The sequence below is a fragment of the Rutidosis leptorrhynchoides genome, chromosome 2 (assembly GCF_046630445.1).
Source record: "Rutidosis leptorrhynchoides isolate AG116_Rl617_1_P2 chromosome 2, CSIRO_AGI_Rlap_v1, whole genome shotgun sequence".
NCBI classification, from domain to species: domain Eukaryota; kingdom Viridiplantae; phylum Streptophyta; class Magnoliopsida; order Asterales; family Asteraceae; genus Rutidosis; species Rutidosis leptorrhynchoides.
The window spans coordinates 588,068,514-588,080,232 of NC_092334.1; the positions used below are offsets into that span (position 1 = coordinate 588,068,514).

General features: G+C 33.8%; 2 protein-coding genes across 3 annotated transcripts; one reads left to right on the forward strand and one right to left on the reverse strand.

Annotated features, from left to right (window-relative positions):
• The first annotated feature begins 1,277 nt into the window (after positions 1–1,277).
• LOC139893302 (serine/threonine-protein phosphatase PP1 isozyme 3-like) lies at positions 1,278–5,087 on the forward strand. 2 transcript variants are annotated; one of them, XM_071876464.1, is made up of 4 exons: positions 1,278–1,571; positions 2,100–2,659; positions 3,150–3,386; positions 4,847–5,087. In XM_071876464.1, the coding sequence occupies exons 1-4, from the start codon at positions 1,397–1,399 to the stop codon at positions 4,868–4,870; spliced, it is 996 nt and encodes a 331-aa protein (XP_071732565.1). In that variant the 5' UTR covers positions 1,278–1,396; the 3' UTR covers positions 4,871–5,087. The 2 variants fall into 2 exon arrangements, with proteins under 2 accessions (XP_071732565.1, XP_071732564.1); XM_071876463.1 differs by having other exon boundaries at positions 1,286–1,571; positions 4,850–5,087.
• Positions 5,088–5,822: 735 nt separating this feature from the next.
• Positions 5,823–11,320, reverse strand: LOC139893303 (inositol phosphorylceramide glucuronosyltransferase 1). The gene is made up of 10 exons (XM_071876465.1): positions 10,901–11,320; positions 10,205–10,325; positions 9,579–9,764; positions 9,261–9,424; positions 8,987–9,094; positions 8,493–8,630; positions 8,284–8,391; positions 6,881–7,160; positions 6,535–6,655; positions 5,823–6,106 (listed from the first exon to the last, which is right to left on the reverse strand). Exons 1-10 carry the CDS (start codon positions 11,162–11,164, stop codon positions 5,965–5,967), a joined length of 1,632 nt encoding a protein of 543 aa, XP_071732566.1. The 5' UTR covers positions 11,165–11,320; the 3' UTR covers positions 5,823–5,964.
• Between the last annotated feature and the right edge of the window lie 399 nt (positions 11,321–11,719).

The following is an 11,719-nucleotide window of genomic DNA, read 5'->3' on the forward strand; positions in this document are numbered from 1 at the left end:
AATGACATTATCATTATAGCATTTTAATATTAACTATAAATGTACAACACATGACCTATTAAACTTTTGATAAATATTCTCATATGAAAATTTAAAAGACAATGTCAAACAGAGCTAAAAATCAATGGCTTTAATAGCACTTGGACTAAAAAAAAGCATACTACACAACGGTATGCTTCTAATAATATTTCAAAACAAAATTAGCAGATTTTTTTAAGCTTATGGAGTGTAAGTCTCATTTTAAAATTAAATTTTAATATCTCAAGAAAAAAAAATGATAGATTTAGAAACTTGGTTTTCTAATTATAGTAATAACTAGTGTTCGAGCCCTCGCTTCGCGGCGGGAGCTCGGTTTTCAATGTATTTTATTGCGTTTAGTTTGTAAAATCATTTTGTGGTTAACGATGATGTCGTTGAAGCGCAACTCGAGTTGAACTAAAAGGTATAACCCGTGAAAGATTTAAATGTTATTTTAAATTAACAATATATTTGCATCTACGCATTTCGCTATGGAATTATCGACTTTTAAAAATTTAACAGAGAATTAACGTGTATGAAAAGTACTTCAAATATTTAGCGCTTTTTAAAAAGCGGCCGTTTTGCGTGTAGCTAGTGACATTGTGTTCCTAAAATTATTTTGAGTTTAACAATGGTGGCGGAAAAATTTAACTCGTTGCGAGCGCGAAGATATGGCCCGTTGAATATTTGGGTGGAGTTTGTTTAAAATTTTTTATGAGAATGAGTATTTGACAATTTATCCCCTGTTTGGGGGTTAGGTTTGATTTTTTGGATAAAGTGTGAGAGTTTTGTTGTGCAATTTGAAAAAAAAATGTGAAAAGTCGAAAGTACCCCTAGGTACTATTCATTTTTCCTAAATTATTTTAGATATAGTAATAATCACTTCCTAAATTATTTTATTTATTTATTTAAGTTATTAAAATATTAATGACATCGATTACATGTGTTAAATGATGAGTTAAAATAGAGTTAAGATGACATCATTATTTTAGCAATTTAATAAAAAGTATAGAAGATTTGCCTACTTTTTATTTTTATATATTTAATTTATATTTATCTGACACATAGTCACAGGCCAGACGAACACCAAACACGGCCATTCACTTGGTTAAACAATTAACAATTTCTAACAAATTAATTAACAATTAATATTAATTAATAATTAATATTAATAATTAATTAATATTAATATTACATATGATATGATGATAGTATCTCACATCCCTCCAAATTCACTCAAAGCAAGCCCCCGCCCTTTGACCTTTTTTCAGCTCTAACAAACAAATTCCCCTCCTTTTGTTCACTTCTAATAATAATCAAGATTCCCCCTTTTTTATCTTTTCTTTTTCTTCATCCAAACCCCATCATCTCACCACAAATGGAACAATCAGTTCTTGATGATATCATTCAGAGGTTACTTTCAGTTACAGGTAAACCTGGTAAGCAGGTCCAACTTACTGAACCAGAAATTAAGCAACTTTGTCTTGTTTCTAAAGATCTTTTCATGCAACAGCCCAATCTCTTGGATATTGAAGCACCCATCAAGATTTGTGGTACTCTATTTCCCCTTTCTTGATTTTTCTTTTTATATTTTACCATTACTTTTATTATATTGTATGTTTTGATTTTACTTTTTTAGATCAAGGTTTTTGTGAGTTTTAATTATAGGTCAATTACCAATTTTATCATCTAACAATGGTTGGTTGTTTTTACATTTATAATTAAATTATTATAGTTGAATATTTTTTTCCTCTGTACTCATAGTTATCAAATTGGGCCGTTTGTTGTTGGTTTAAAGAACTGGGTTTGGTTTGAAAGAAGTCAACTTTTTATAAGTTGATTATGAGTGTAATCAGTTACAAAAATTGATTAAGAATCTGAGATGTTATGATTAGTTTTGACATAATTTTGAAATTATTAAGTAAAGTGTGAAAACAACGAACTGAAGACAAAGTGTATGTGATGAATTTGTAATAAGTGCTAGTGAATCCTGTTGCCCTAATTGATTTCTTTCGTCACCGTTAATGTTTTAGGATTTAAATTTTCTTTATTCGAAATCTTACGTGTTGAATGGTTATCAGGTGATGTTCATGGTCAATACTCCGATCTTCTACGTCTTTTTGAATACGGAGGATTACCTCCACAAGCTAATTACTTATTTCTTGGTGATTATGTTGACCGGGGCAAACAAAGTTTAGAGACAATATGCCTGCTTCTTGCTTATAAGATAAAATACCCGAATAATTTCTTTTTATTGCGTGGTAACCATGAGTGTGCTTCTATAAACCGTATCTACGGTTTTTACGACGAATGCAAACGAAGATTTAATGTCAAGTTATGGAAGACATTTTCAGATACGTTTAATTGTATGCCGGTTGCGGCTCTTGTTGATGAAAAGATTTTGTGTATGCATGGAGGTTTGTCACCGGACCTTAATAATTTGGATCAAATAAGAAACTTAAGGCGGCCCACCGATGTACCCGATAGCGGTTTACTATGTGACCTTCTTTGGTCGGATCCTTGTAATGACGTTAAAGGTTGGGGCATGAATGATCGTGGAGTTTCGTATACGTTTGGTGCTGATATTGTAACTGATTTTCTTGAAAAACATGATCTTGATCTCATTTGCCGTGCTCACCAGGTATGACTTCTTTTGTAAACTAAAATACCCAAATATTCTCTTCTGTTTTATTACTAAGCAAGGTTGCAAAAATCCCCACTCAGATGCTGACCAAGTTTGACTTTGGCCGATTTTGACTAATTTTTTGAGTAATCCTGAGTTTTGGTCGCTTTTCCAAGTAATTACGAGTTCTAACCAATTTTTCGAGTAATCCCAAGTTTTGGCCGAGTTTGACCAAGTTTGACTGAGTAACCCCAAGTTGCTAAAATCGAGTACTCGTCGAGTAATTCCGAGTTCAGCAACATCGTTACTAATTACTTGTATTACAACTTTTTGTCTGATTGTGATTACTCAATGTCACATAATAATCAGTTTAAATTTCAAATTTTGACGCCCCACAATGTCACTTACGAAGTTTTTGGGATTACGTATGCACCGATGTTCTTTTCAGTTTTCTGTAGCTTTTAACATATGTGTGACGTTATTGAAAGATGAAGAAATGTGTTGGCAGGTTGTGGAAGATGGATATGAGTTTTTTGCTGACAGACAACTTGTAACTGTGTTTTCGGCACCTAATTATTGTGGGGAATTCGACAATGCGGGTGCTATGATGAGTGTCGATGAAACTCTTATGTGTTCTTTCCAAATATTAAAGCCGGCTGAAAAGAAGACAAAGTTCAATTCGGGTATCAATCTTTTTGGGAGCACCACTACTGCTAAACCAGGAAACAGCACTGCAGGATTCAAGGTATCTCTACAATAGCAAGTGTACTATAGAAACATTGTTGTAAAAGTCGGTTGAGTCGGCCGACGCGTCAGTTTGGGACTAGCTCGTCCTGTTTCGCCCAAAGACACCTAAAACGTCAGTCAACGCTAAAAAATCAGTTCAAAGTCGGGCTGAGTCGGTGAAAGTCAAAGTTGTTAAAGTTAGGTCAAAATTTTTATATACATCTTAAAATTAGATTTTGTCCCCGACTATTCTTCCAAGGTCCAGTCGACTCGCGGCTTTTACAACCTTGTATAGAAATAATAAAAACGTTGACATTTATAAACGGGTAAAACAGATAATATTTTTTTACTCAGATGTACGTGGCTTAATCGGTTTCTCCCGTGACCGTTTTTGACCTTTTTCCCTGGCCACCCCAAGATGTGATGCTAGTGAGTTTTGAACATGTGACCTATTGTTTTGGGGATGGCTATCTTGACACTATAAAATGTACAAAAATAGTAGTCATGTCAAATTGTAAAAACTTCAAGCTTAAAAATTTGTAAATCTAGTCAGTTTTTGGACATTTAAACATGTGGAGATTTAGTTAGTTTAAAACTTTTGAACTGATATGTCTTAGTGTAGTTATTATCCATGTTAGTTAGAATTCTGCACATTTTAAGTGTGTTTGCATTAAAAAGTTTGTAGAAAGGATTAACCATTTTTGTGAATATATAAATCTCTAATTGATTGTTATCTGAAGATTACATGGATATATAAAGATGTCATTGTCAATTGCACTTCAACACATTATTCATGAATGCATGTATGTGAGTGTCCAATGATATTAAGAACATTATCAAAATGGGGGACGGGGGTTGAATTATACCCAAATTTTTTTTTCCAGTTCATCTAAATATTTACATCGATTTATTTATAGATTGCTTTTTATGTAATCTTGCTTAACATTTAAATAATTATTATTAAAGTCAGAGAAGTGAAGAAAAAATTATTATTCCAGTCAACACGACCTGAATTGCTAAAATAAAGTATTTCAAGTACCAGAACCTGTTTTACTGCGTTACCTACCCTCTCAAGTCTCAAGCGTCTAGCCACCTATGATTTTCAGTACATATCGACCCAAGTGCACCGTTGTAAAGGCGCATGAGTCAGCTGATGCGTCGGTCAACACTAAAAAGTCGGTTCAAAGTCGGACTGAGTCGTCCGAGTCGGTTAAAGTTAGGTAAAAATTTTATATTTTTTAAATTAGATTTTGTCTCGTATACCGACTGTTCCCAATCTCGACCCGGACTCCATCGACTCATCCCTCCAAGGTATTGACTGACTCGTCCTGACTCGCGACTTTTGCAACCTTGCCCAAGCGCTGTCTGTGTGACTGCAAGCTGAATTTAAAACGGACTATTAGACAGCACCCAACTTAAAATTTGTGTTGGTGCATTTTCATACCCCTAAAATGGTGTTTACATTGTTGCCCTTTGCAGCAGTTCCTAGGAGGGAAAATATGAGATTTGGTGCAAAGTGCAGGCATCAACAAATGAAGCTCGACATCGGTTTTTACTGCACCATCAGATCAGATGTTACTCGAGATATATAAAATTCTAGTGACGGTAATCATTATACTATAGTGATAAGGCAAATATCTAGTGACCACAAACCTTTGTATAATGCGAAACCCATGTTTTGATAGTTTTTTCTGAAATAATACAAGAGGTATTGCCGTTATTTTTTTAATTTTTTTTTCTATTCGTTTAAATTTTGCAACACCCGAAGCAGTTTGTCTATTCGCACCCATTCGGCAGATTTCGGTCAAATGGTTGGTGTGAATTATCAGTATGATAATGGTGACTTCTGGATCACTGGATCCATGATAATTGTGCTGAATCGCCCTTGCAATCGACCTACCACATTACAAATAACACACGTTTTTCCTCGTTTTTTCACTTTCGGATGACTTCTACAATTTTGCGTACCTCTGAAATCTGTGACAGACGATTTCTGCATAGCAACTGGGCACTGGCTATATCATTATGCAAATTGTAGATATTTTGTACATATTGTGTTTTAAACATAGAAAATCATTTGAATCCAAGGTTAGGCTCCGATGTTATTGTTTATGGCTAATGGCTATATCATGGTTGCAGATTGTGTTCATATTGTTATGGATCAAGTTAGTCACGTGAGATGCACAAGCAATTAGTAACACATGCAATGCACGTGTGTTCTCTTAGAATTAAGGAGGGGAAATTAGTTGGTGATAACAGAATTAGTTTAATGGTTGAGTGTTTACTTATAAAATTCGAGAATAGAGCCTTGATTTAAATAATTTCTAAAATAAGTGTTTACTTCAAAATATGGATAATTACTTTTACCTTTTTACCGTTTCTCAAAAACCCATGCCTAAAACTCGATGTCAAAGAAAGTGGGCCGAAAAAAGTATATATATTAAAAGTGGAATTATTTACGCGGAACAGGGGTTTTATAGATCAGCATTACTAAATACAAAGTTCCGTCAAAAAACACAATTCTGTAACAATATTCCGTCGTATTTTAACTTACAATTACAACAATAAATAACTTGCACTATAACTTCAAAATCCATTTAGCATAAAAAACATGAGTTCCTTGTTCTTGATGTATCCCTATCTTCAAGGCCACGCATAAATGACCTAATGGCAAGGTGCTCGGATGCATAAGTCATGAAAGCTGCAAATATCAGACCTCCCACAACCATCAAACCTAACCTGTTGATGCAAATTAACAGCTGAAATTAATCATCCAAAATATCTTACACAAAAGTGACCAATTTTTGTGGTGTTTAATTATGAGTTCCAAAAGTTATTCTTCAGAAATAGTAAATTCTGCAGTGGGTAAAAGTTTATGGTAAACTTTTTCTGTTTGCAGTCATAAAACTTCAAATACTTGAATGATTGAAGGTTTGGCAATCCTGATTATTTTATTTCAGAAATCGATGATTAGAAATAAAATGACTAGCTGAAATTTTGTGTAAAAAGTTTCACGGGTAATCAGTATGAAACTGGTTATTGGACCCCTAAATAATCGAATAAGCAAAAGCATGATATGGATGTTTAAACACTATTAACTGATCATTGCAACTTCTAATAAATTTTATAGGTGTGAAATTGTAACACAACTGCTATTCTGAAAGTACCTTGAAAACAAAGCAGTAATCCCCATAAGACAAGGCACTGAAGGGGTAGCAATGGCCAAAAACACCATTCCTAGCCCATAATACCACGTTGCAGCATCACAAGACACTTGTCGCTGATGACCTACATGACCAAACAAGTTTAATGTTTTAGGGTGAATCATTATTATAGGATAGCAACATGGGTAGATCCGACAATCTGTCAAAACATCAATGGGTAGATCTCACTTTATCCATTTGAAATGAAACACAGTCCTAAATCCTAATGACCAATTTAAAGTAAATGGATAAAATTGGTGTCACGACTAAATATAGTTTCTAAAACAAATGGTTAAAATAAAGAACTAACCTTTTTCAGAATCATAATCTAAAGCTCCAGGACGAGAGGATCCTCCTTGAGTTGCTACCAATTTCCCCCATTTGTATACTAGATGTAAATAACCTCCAAAAAGCAGAAAGAAAACGGTAAAAGTCCATTCGTATACCAGGAGCAACCCGGTCCATGGCTTTACTTGACTAGGTACAACCGAACCACCAACTGCGAGGGCCACTACTGCAGCCAGGAAACAGATGAATACGGAAACCCCACCAAGAAAAGAAGGAACCTTTGCATGTGCACCATTTGAAAACTACAAAAGACACTTGTGTAAGTAAACACACAGGCATGTATGGTAGAAGTGGCAAAAGGACATATGGGTAAGGGGCCTGTAAAAATGGGGTTTTTTGGTAAACAGGAATGGGTTGACATGAAACTAAAATTATAAATTTTATATATAATATATATAGCACTGTTATAAAAAACCCAGATGATTAATCCCTGACTACTCCTCCTTAAGAAAGACCGATCCGATATTTCAAAATTCGTTTAATTAATCGGTCAACGTCGGTTAATGGTTAATGGGTCATAATCAGATTTGTTGGTCATAGTTGATTAAAATCAAAATTGGTCGACATTTCAATATGAATTTAAACTAGAATTTTAGATTTTGAACAAATGAACGATTATGTTTATGTTTTTAGACAATTATGTTACAGTTTACGGCTCTATTGAGTCGACATCAATCGTCGATTTATTGGCGACTTGACTGACTCCTAGAGCCTAAATTAAATTCCAGGCAGGAGTTAAAACCATGGAAATTTGATTCTACCATTTTCATGGCGTCTAATTATTTTTATTTTTATTTTAAACTTTTTCCTACTTAAAGGCCGGAGGTCCTCTCGGAAGCAATCTCTTTATCTGTCGAATAGAGAGAGGGATGACTTTCTCTACTTTTGAGAGTGTTTCACTCTGGGTGAAGAAATGACTTGTCTTTATTCTCGGATAGGGGAAGGATCGTCTACATCTCACCTCCCCCATACACCACTTATGTGGTATTGGGTTTTGTTGTTGTTGTTGTTGTGTTGTTATGTTTATGTTTATAGTTTCTTCTATATTTACAAATATAATTTTGAAATTTATTATTATAAAATATCCAATCTGATTAATCCCCGAGTTGCTGATTACTACCTCCAAAGTCCCGACTCCCCGATTAGCGAGTTTTGCAACCTTGATATATAGTAGTGTCACATATGATTACAAAAAGTATAATATGGTAGTAACTATCTAACTCTTTATATAAATGGTTTTGTGCGTTGAATTACATTTGGACCGACTTTTGCTTCATTAAATCCATACGTAAAGTAAATAGATCAACATTTTCCAACTACAATACTTAATCAAATTAATAAAAGGACAAAGTAAGAGAGAGGCACCTGTTGATTAGAATTGATGGTAGATGAAGATACAGCAGAATATGAAAGAGTACCCCCTGATCTGAATTTGTAGTATATATGCCGAGCATGATCACATAGGGAACGGGTCTGAATCAAACATAAATAATAAAAAGAAAATTAAGATTCATATAGTGATAATATAATTTTCATATAGAATAAATAGGATATCATGATTTGAAAGTTTTAACCTGAAGAAAAGAGCGGTAGTAACAGAAAAGCAAAGTGATTACTGGAAGCAGGAACAAAAATTTGACTAGAAATTCATCGCGCGGATTTCTGCCTCCTCTTGTTCCTGGAAGGGTCTCTTCTAGTTGGTCTCTAATATTCTGTCAAGTCATTAAACATAATTTTTGTCATGTTAACGTGACAAGAGTTGATTTGTACCATCAGTTGAGAAAGGAAGAAACATAGGGGCTAGAAATGAAATAATTAATATAGGGGGAAAATTTAACCCTTTTAATTCTGTATGGGCCAATGAGATTGCATTTCATCTCTAAACAGTTTTTAAAATTAAAATAGCTAAAATGAAAAGAAAAAAAAAAAAAAAAAAAAAATCATTTTCATTATAATTTAAAAACTATAATAATATTGTTGTTATAAATAATATAGATTTTGCAATCTTAGCTATATAATGAACTTTTAAACCTCTATTAGCTATATCATGAATCAAATGAAATAATACCTGCCACACGTCTACAGGTTTCACAAGCCATGCTGTCCACCAATCCCATGGTTTAAGAGGGCCAAGTGTATAGTGAATTACATGAAGTTGTTTCGCATCTACCATCCACTGCATATGAACCGTATTCAATATATAGAAAAAATAAGACCTCTGCTCTTTAGGATCATAAAAGTAATATTTCGTTTGAGAACATATAACTTTCATACAAGCCCCAAACTAAGGAAAAAGGCCTATTTACCTGAATTATTTACTACAAATGATGCACAAAGATTACCTTGTTAGCAAGCATGTAAAGTCCAACATCTGCATTATAAAGAGTAGATAGCCTTTCCATCTCCGGAACTGGTTTCGAGTTTAACACTTCAGCAGAAACTTCGGGGTCAAACACACGTGCACTCTCAAATCCAGAATAATAAGTGTTAAGAAAACCCTGGTCACCTAAATAAGTAACGAGAGAATGTCAGTGAAGGATGACCAAATTCCCATACCAAAAGTTACCCATTTCGACCCTTTACTCAACCTGTCAAACCCACGCATATCTACTTAATAGAGACACCTATACCAAGATTTCAAGCTAGACACGTAAACATACCTCCGGTGTACGAATACAATGTTGTCACTTTGCTAACCATATCATTGAAAAGTTCTGCAGATGGTTCAACTACCATAACACCTGAGTTGAGCCTCTCAGAATGCTTTAAGTTGGCACAAAACTTTCCACATTTGAATAATTCATCGATATTCTTGACCACAATTGTATCAGCATCAAGGTACACCACTGCAGTAACTCATAATTATTTCAGAAGCAAGTTGAAAAACTTATGATGCAGCATAAAATCAAACATTCAGAGTCTGGAAAATCGACATATCAGGTGTCTAACACACTAACACATCTGATAACAATCAAGACCTTTCCTTTTCCACGACTATTACATCTTAAGCATAGCTTTATCTTCTTTTTTAATATTATATCAATCAAATTTGAGGATAAAATGTCTGTATTTACATTTGTACAACTCATTTTGTTTCATTTAAGTTTAAATCAGAAATTTGTTAGTCATGTCAAATCCAGTGTTAAGTAATTGCTACATAACTCGTGGTTTTAATAATCTCTTTCTTTTAACTCATACCCTGCCTTTGGCAGATTGGGTAATGTAGTTGTAGTCAAAACTTTCAAAAATGATCAACTAATCTTCTTATTATAAACAACAGGGTTACCTTTCTTGTAATCAGTCATGTTGAATATCTTCAGCTTCGTGTACACACCCCAAAATCTTGTTGGTCTCACTTGATTAGGGTTCTCCAATAACGTGATTGGCGTCACAATCCAGCCATCTGCCTGCCAAGATAATCACAATTCACAAAAACATATTTAGTATGCAATGATACGATTATAGAGATAGAGATAAAGAATATTAAGCTGTAGAACCGTATAAAGTATATTCCTTCACAACAAAACTAATTAGCACACCACTTTCATTTACTCATATTTTTCGAATTCAACCTACAGGATCCATCTTTTTCTTTTCAAATCTCGAACAGAACGAGTGTGACTAATAAATGAGAGAAAGTGCATTAGTTATCATGTTTATTATGTAAAAGACCATTATGGTGAGTTAGTTTGTAACTCTTGATGATCCTTTACTTCACTAGAAACTAGCTGCAGTAACATTATCAAGTAACATTAAACGAACATCACGCATAATTGTTACATATAATGACGCCCCTGGCCACTTTATCATTACACAATCATAAAAATCTCTGCTGCAACTTAAATACTTCGAATTCTAGCAACCAGATACAATTTTGAACTATTTAAGCTCTAATTCCTATTGCAAATACCAAATTCATACACATAACTTCAATTCTACTCGAAAATGAAATTAAACACAAGTGAATGAAAAGATTCCTGACCTTGATGAGTTTTTTAGCATAGTCAGAAACACCATCAGAGACCAAAACGACCATATCTCTTGTCGTTTTAGTATCACGAATTGACTTACCAAGAACACGAACTCCAAGCACAAATTCATCACCGTATAAAAGAGTTACATACGCTTCTTTATGCGATCTAGAACCAACAGGAGCTGCTTCTACATACTGCCACTGATTATTGAAATTCAAAGCTAATAATATAATCAATCCAAACCCTAATTTCAATACGAGACTCAATTTCATCTTCCGAATTTAATCGTATGTACCAGAAGTTGTAATAGATCGAAAAACAATTACAGGATTCTAGGGTAAGTTGATCATTAGAAGTAATTAATTGGTGAAGATATTGTTATAGGGTTTATGATAAGGATTGTAATAAATTTAGGGGGGGTTTGAGAATGTTTTTAGTTTTCTAAGGGAAACGAATGAGAGTGGAAGAAGCGTCAAAATTGGCAACTCGGATATTCGTTTTACAGATGGGTTGCATTACGATCCGATCTGGTTTTCACGTGCCAGATAGAGTGTCACGTGGGCAGTATGGAAACTGTTTGGATATTTATTTGTCAAAGAATGTGAATTTGGATTGGATGAACTCAAAAACAAAAAATGTACTGTAATGATTAAAGGAGTGTTCGGTGATGGGTCCGGTTTAAGGAAATTAATTTATTTTTAGAAAGGAAATGAAATGAATTTTTGTGTTCTAGAATTTAAAAATAGAGAATAGAGAATTCATTTAAAAAGAAAAGAAAAAAAAAGACAACAACTTATTTTAATCTTATTTTCCTAGTAATATAAGGG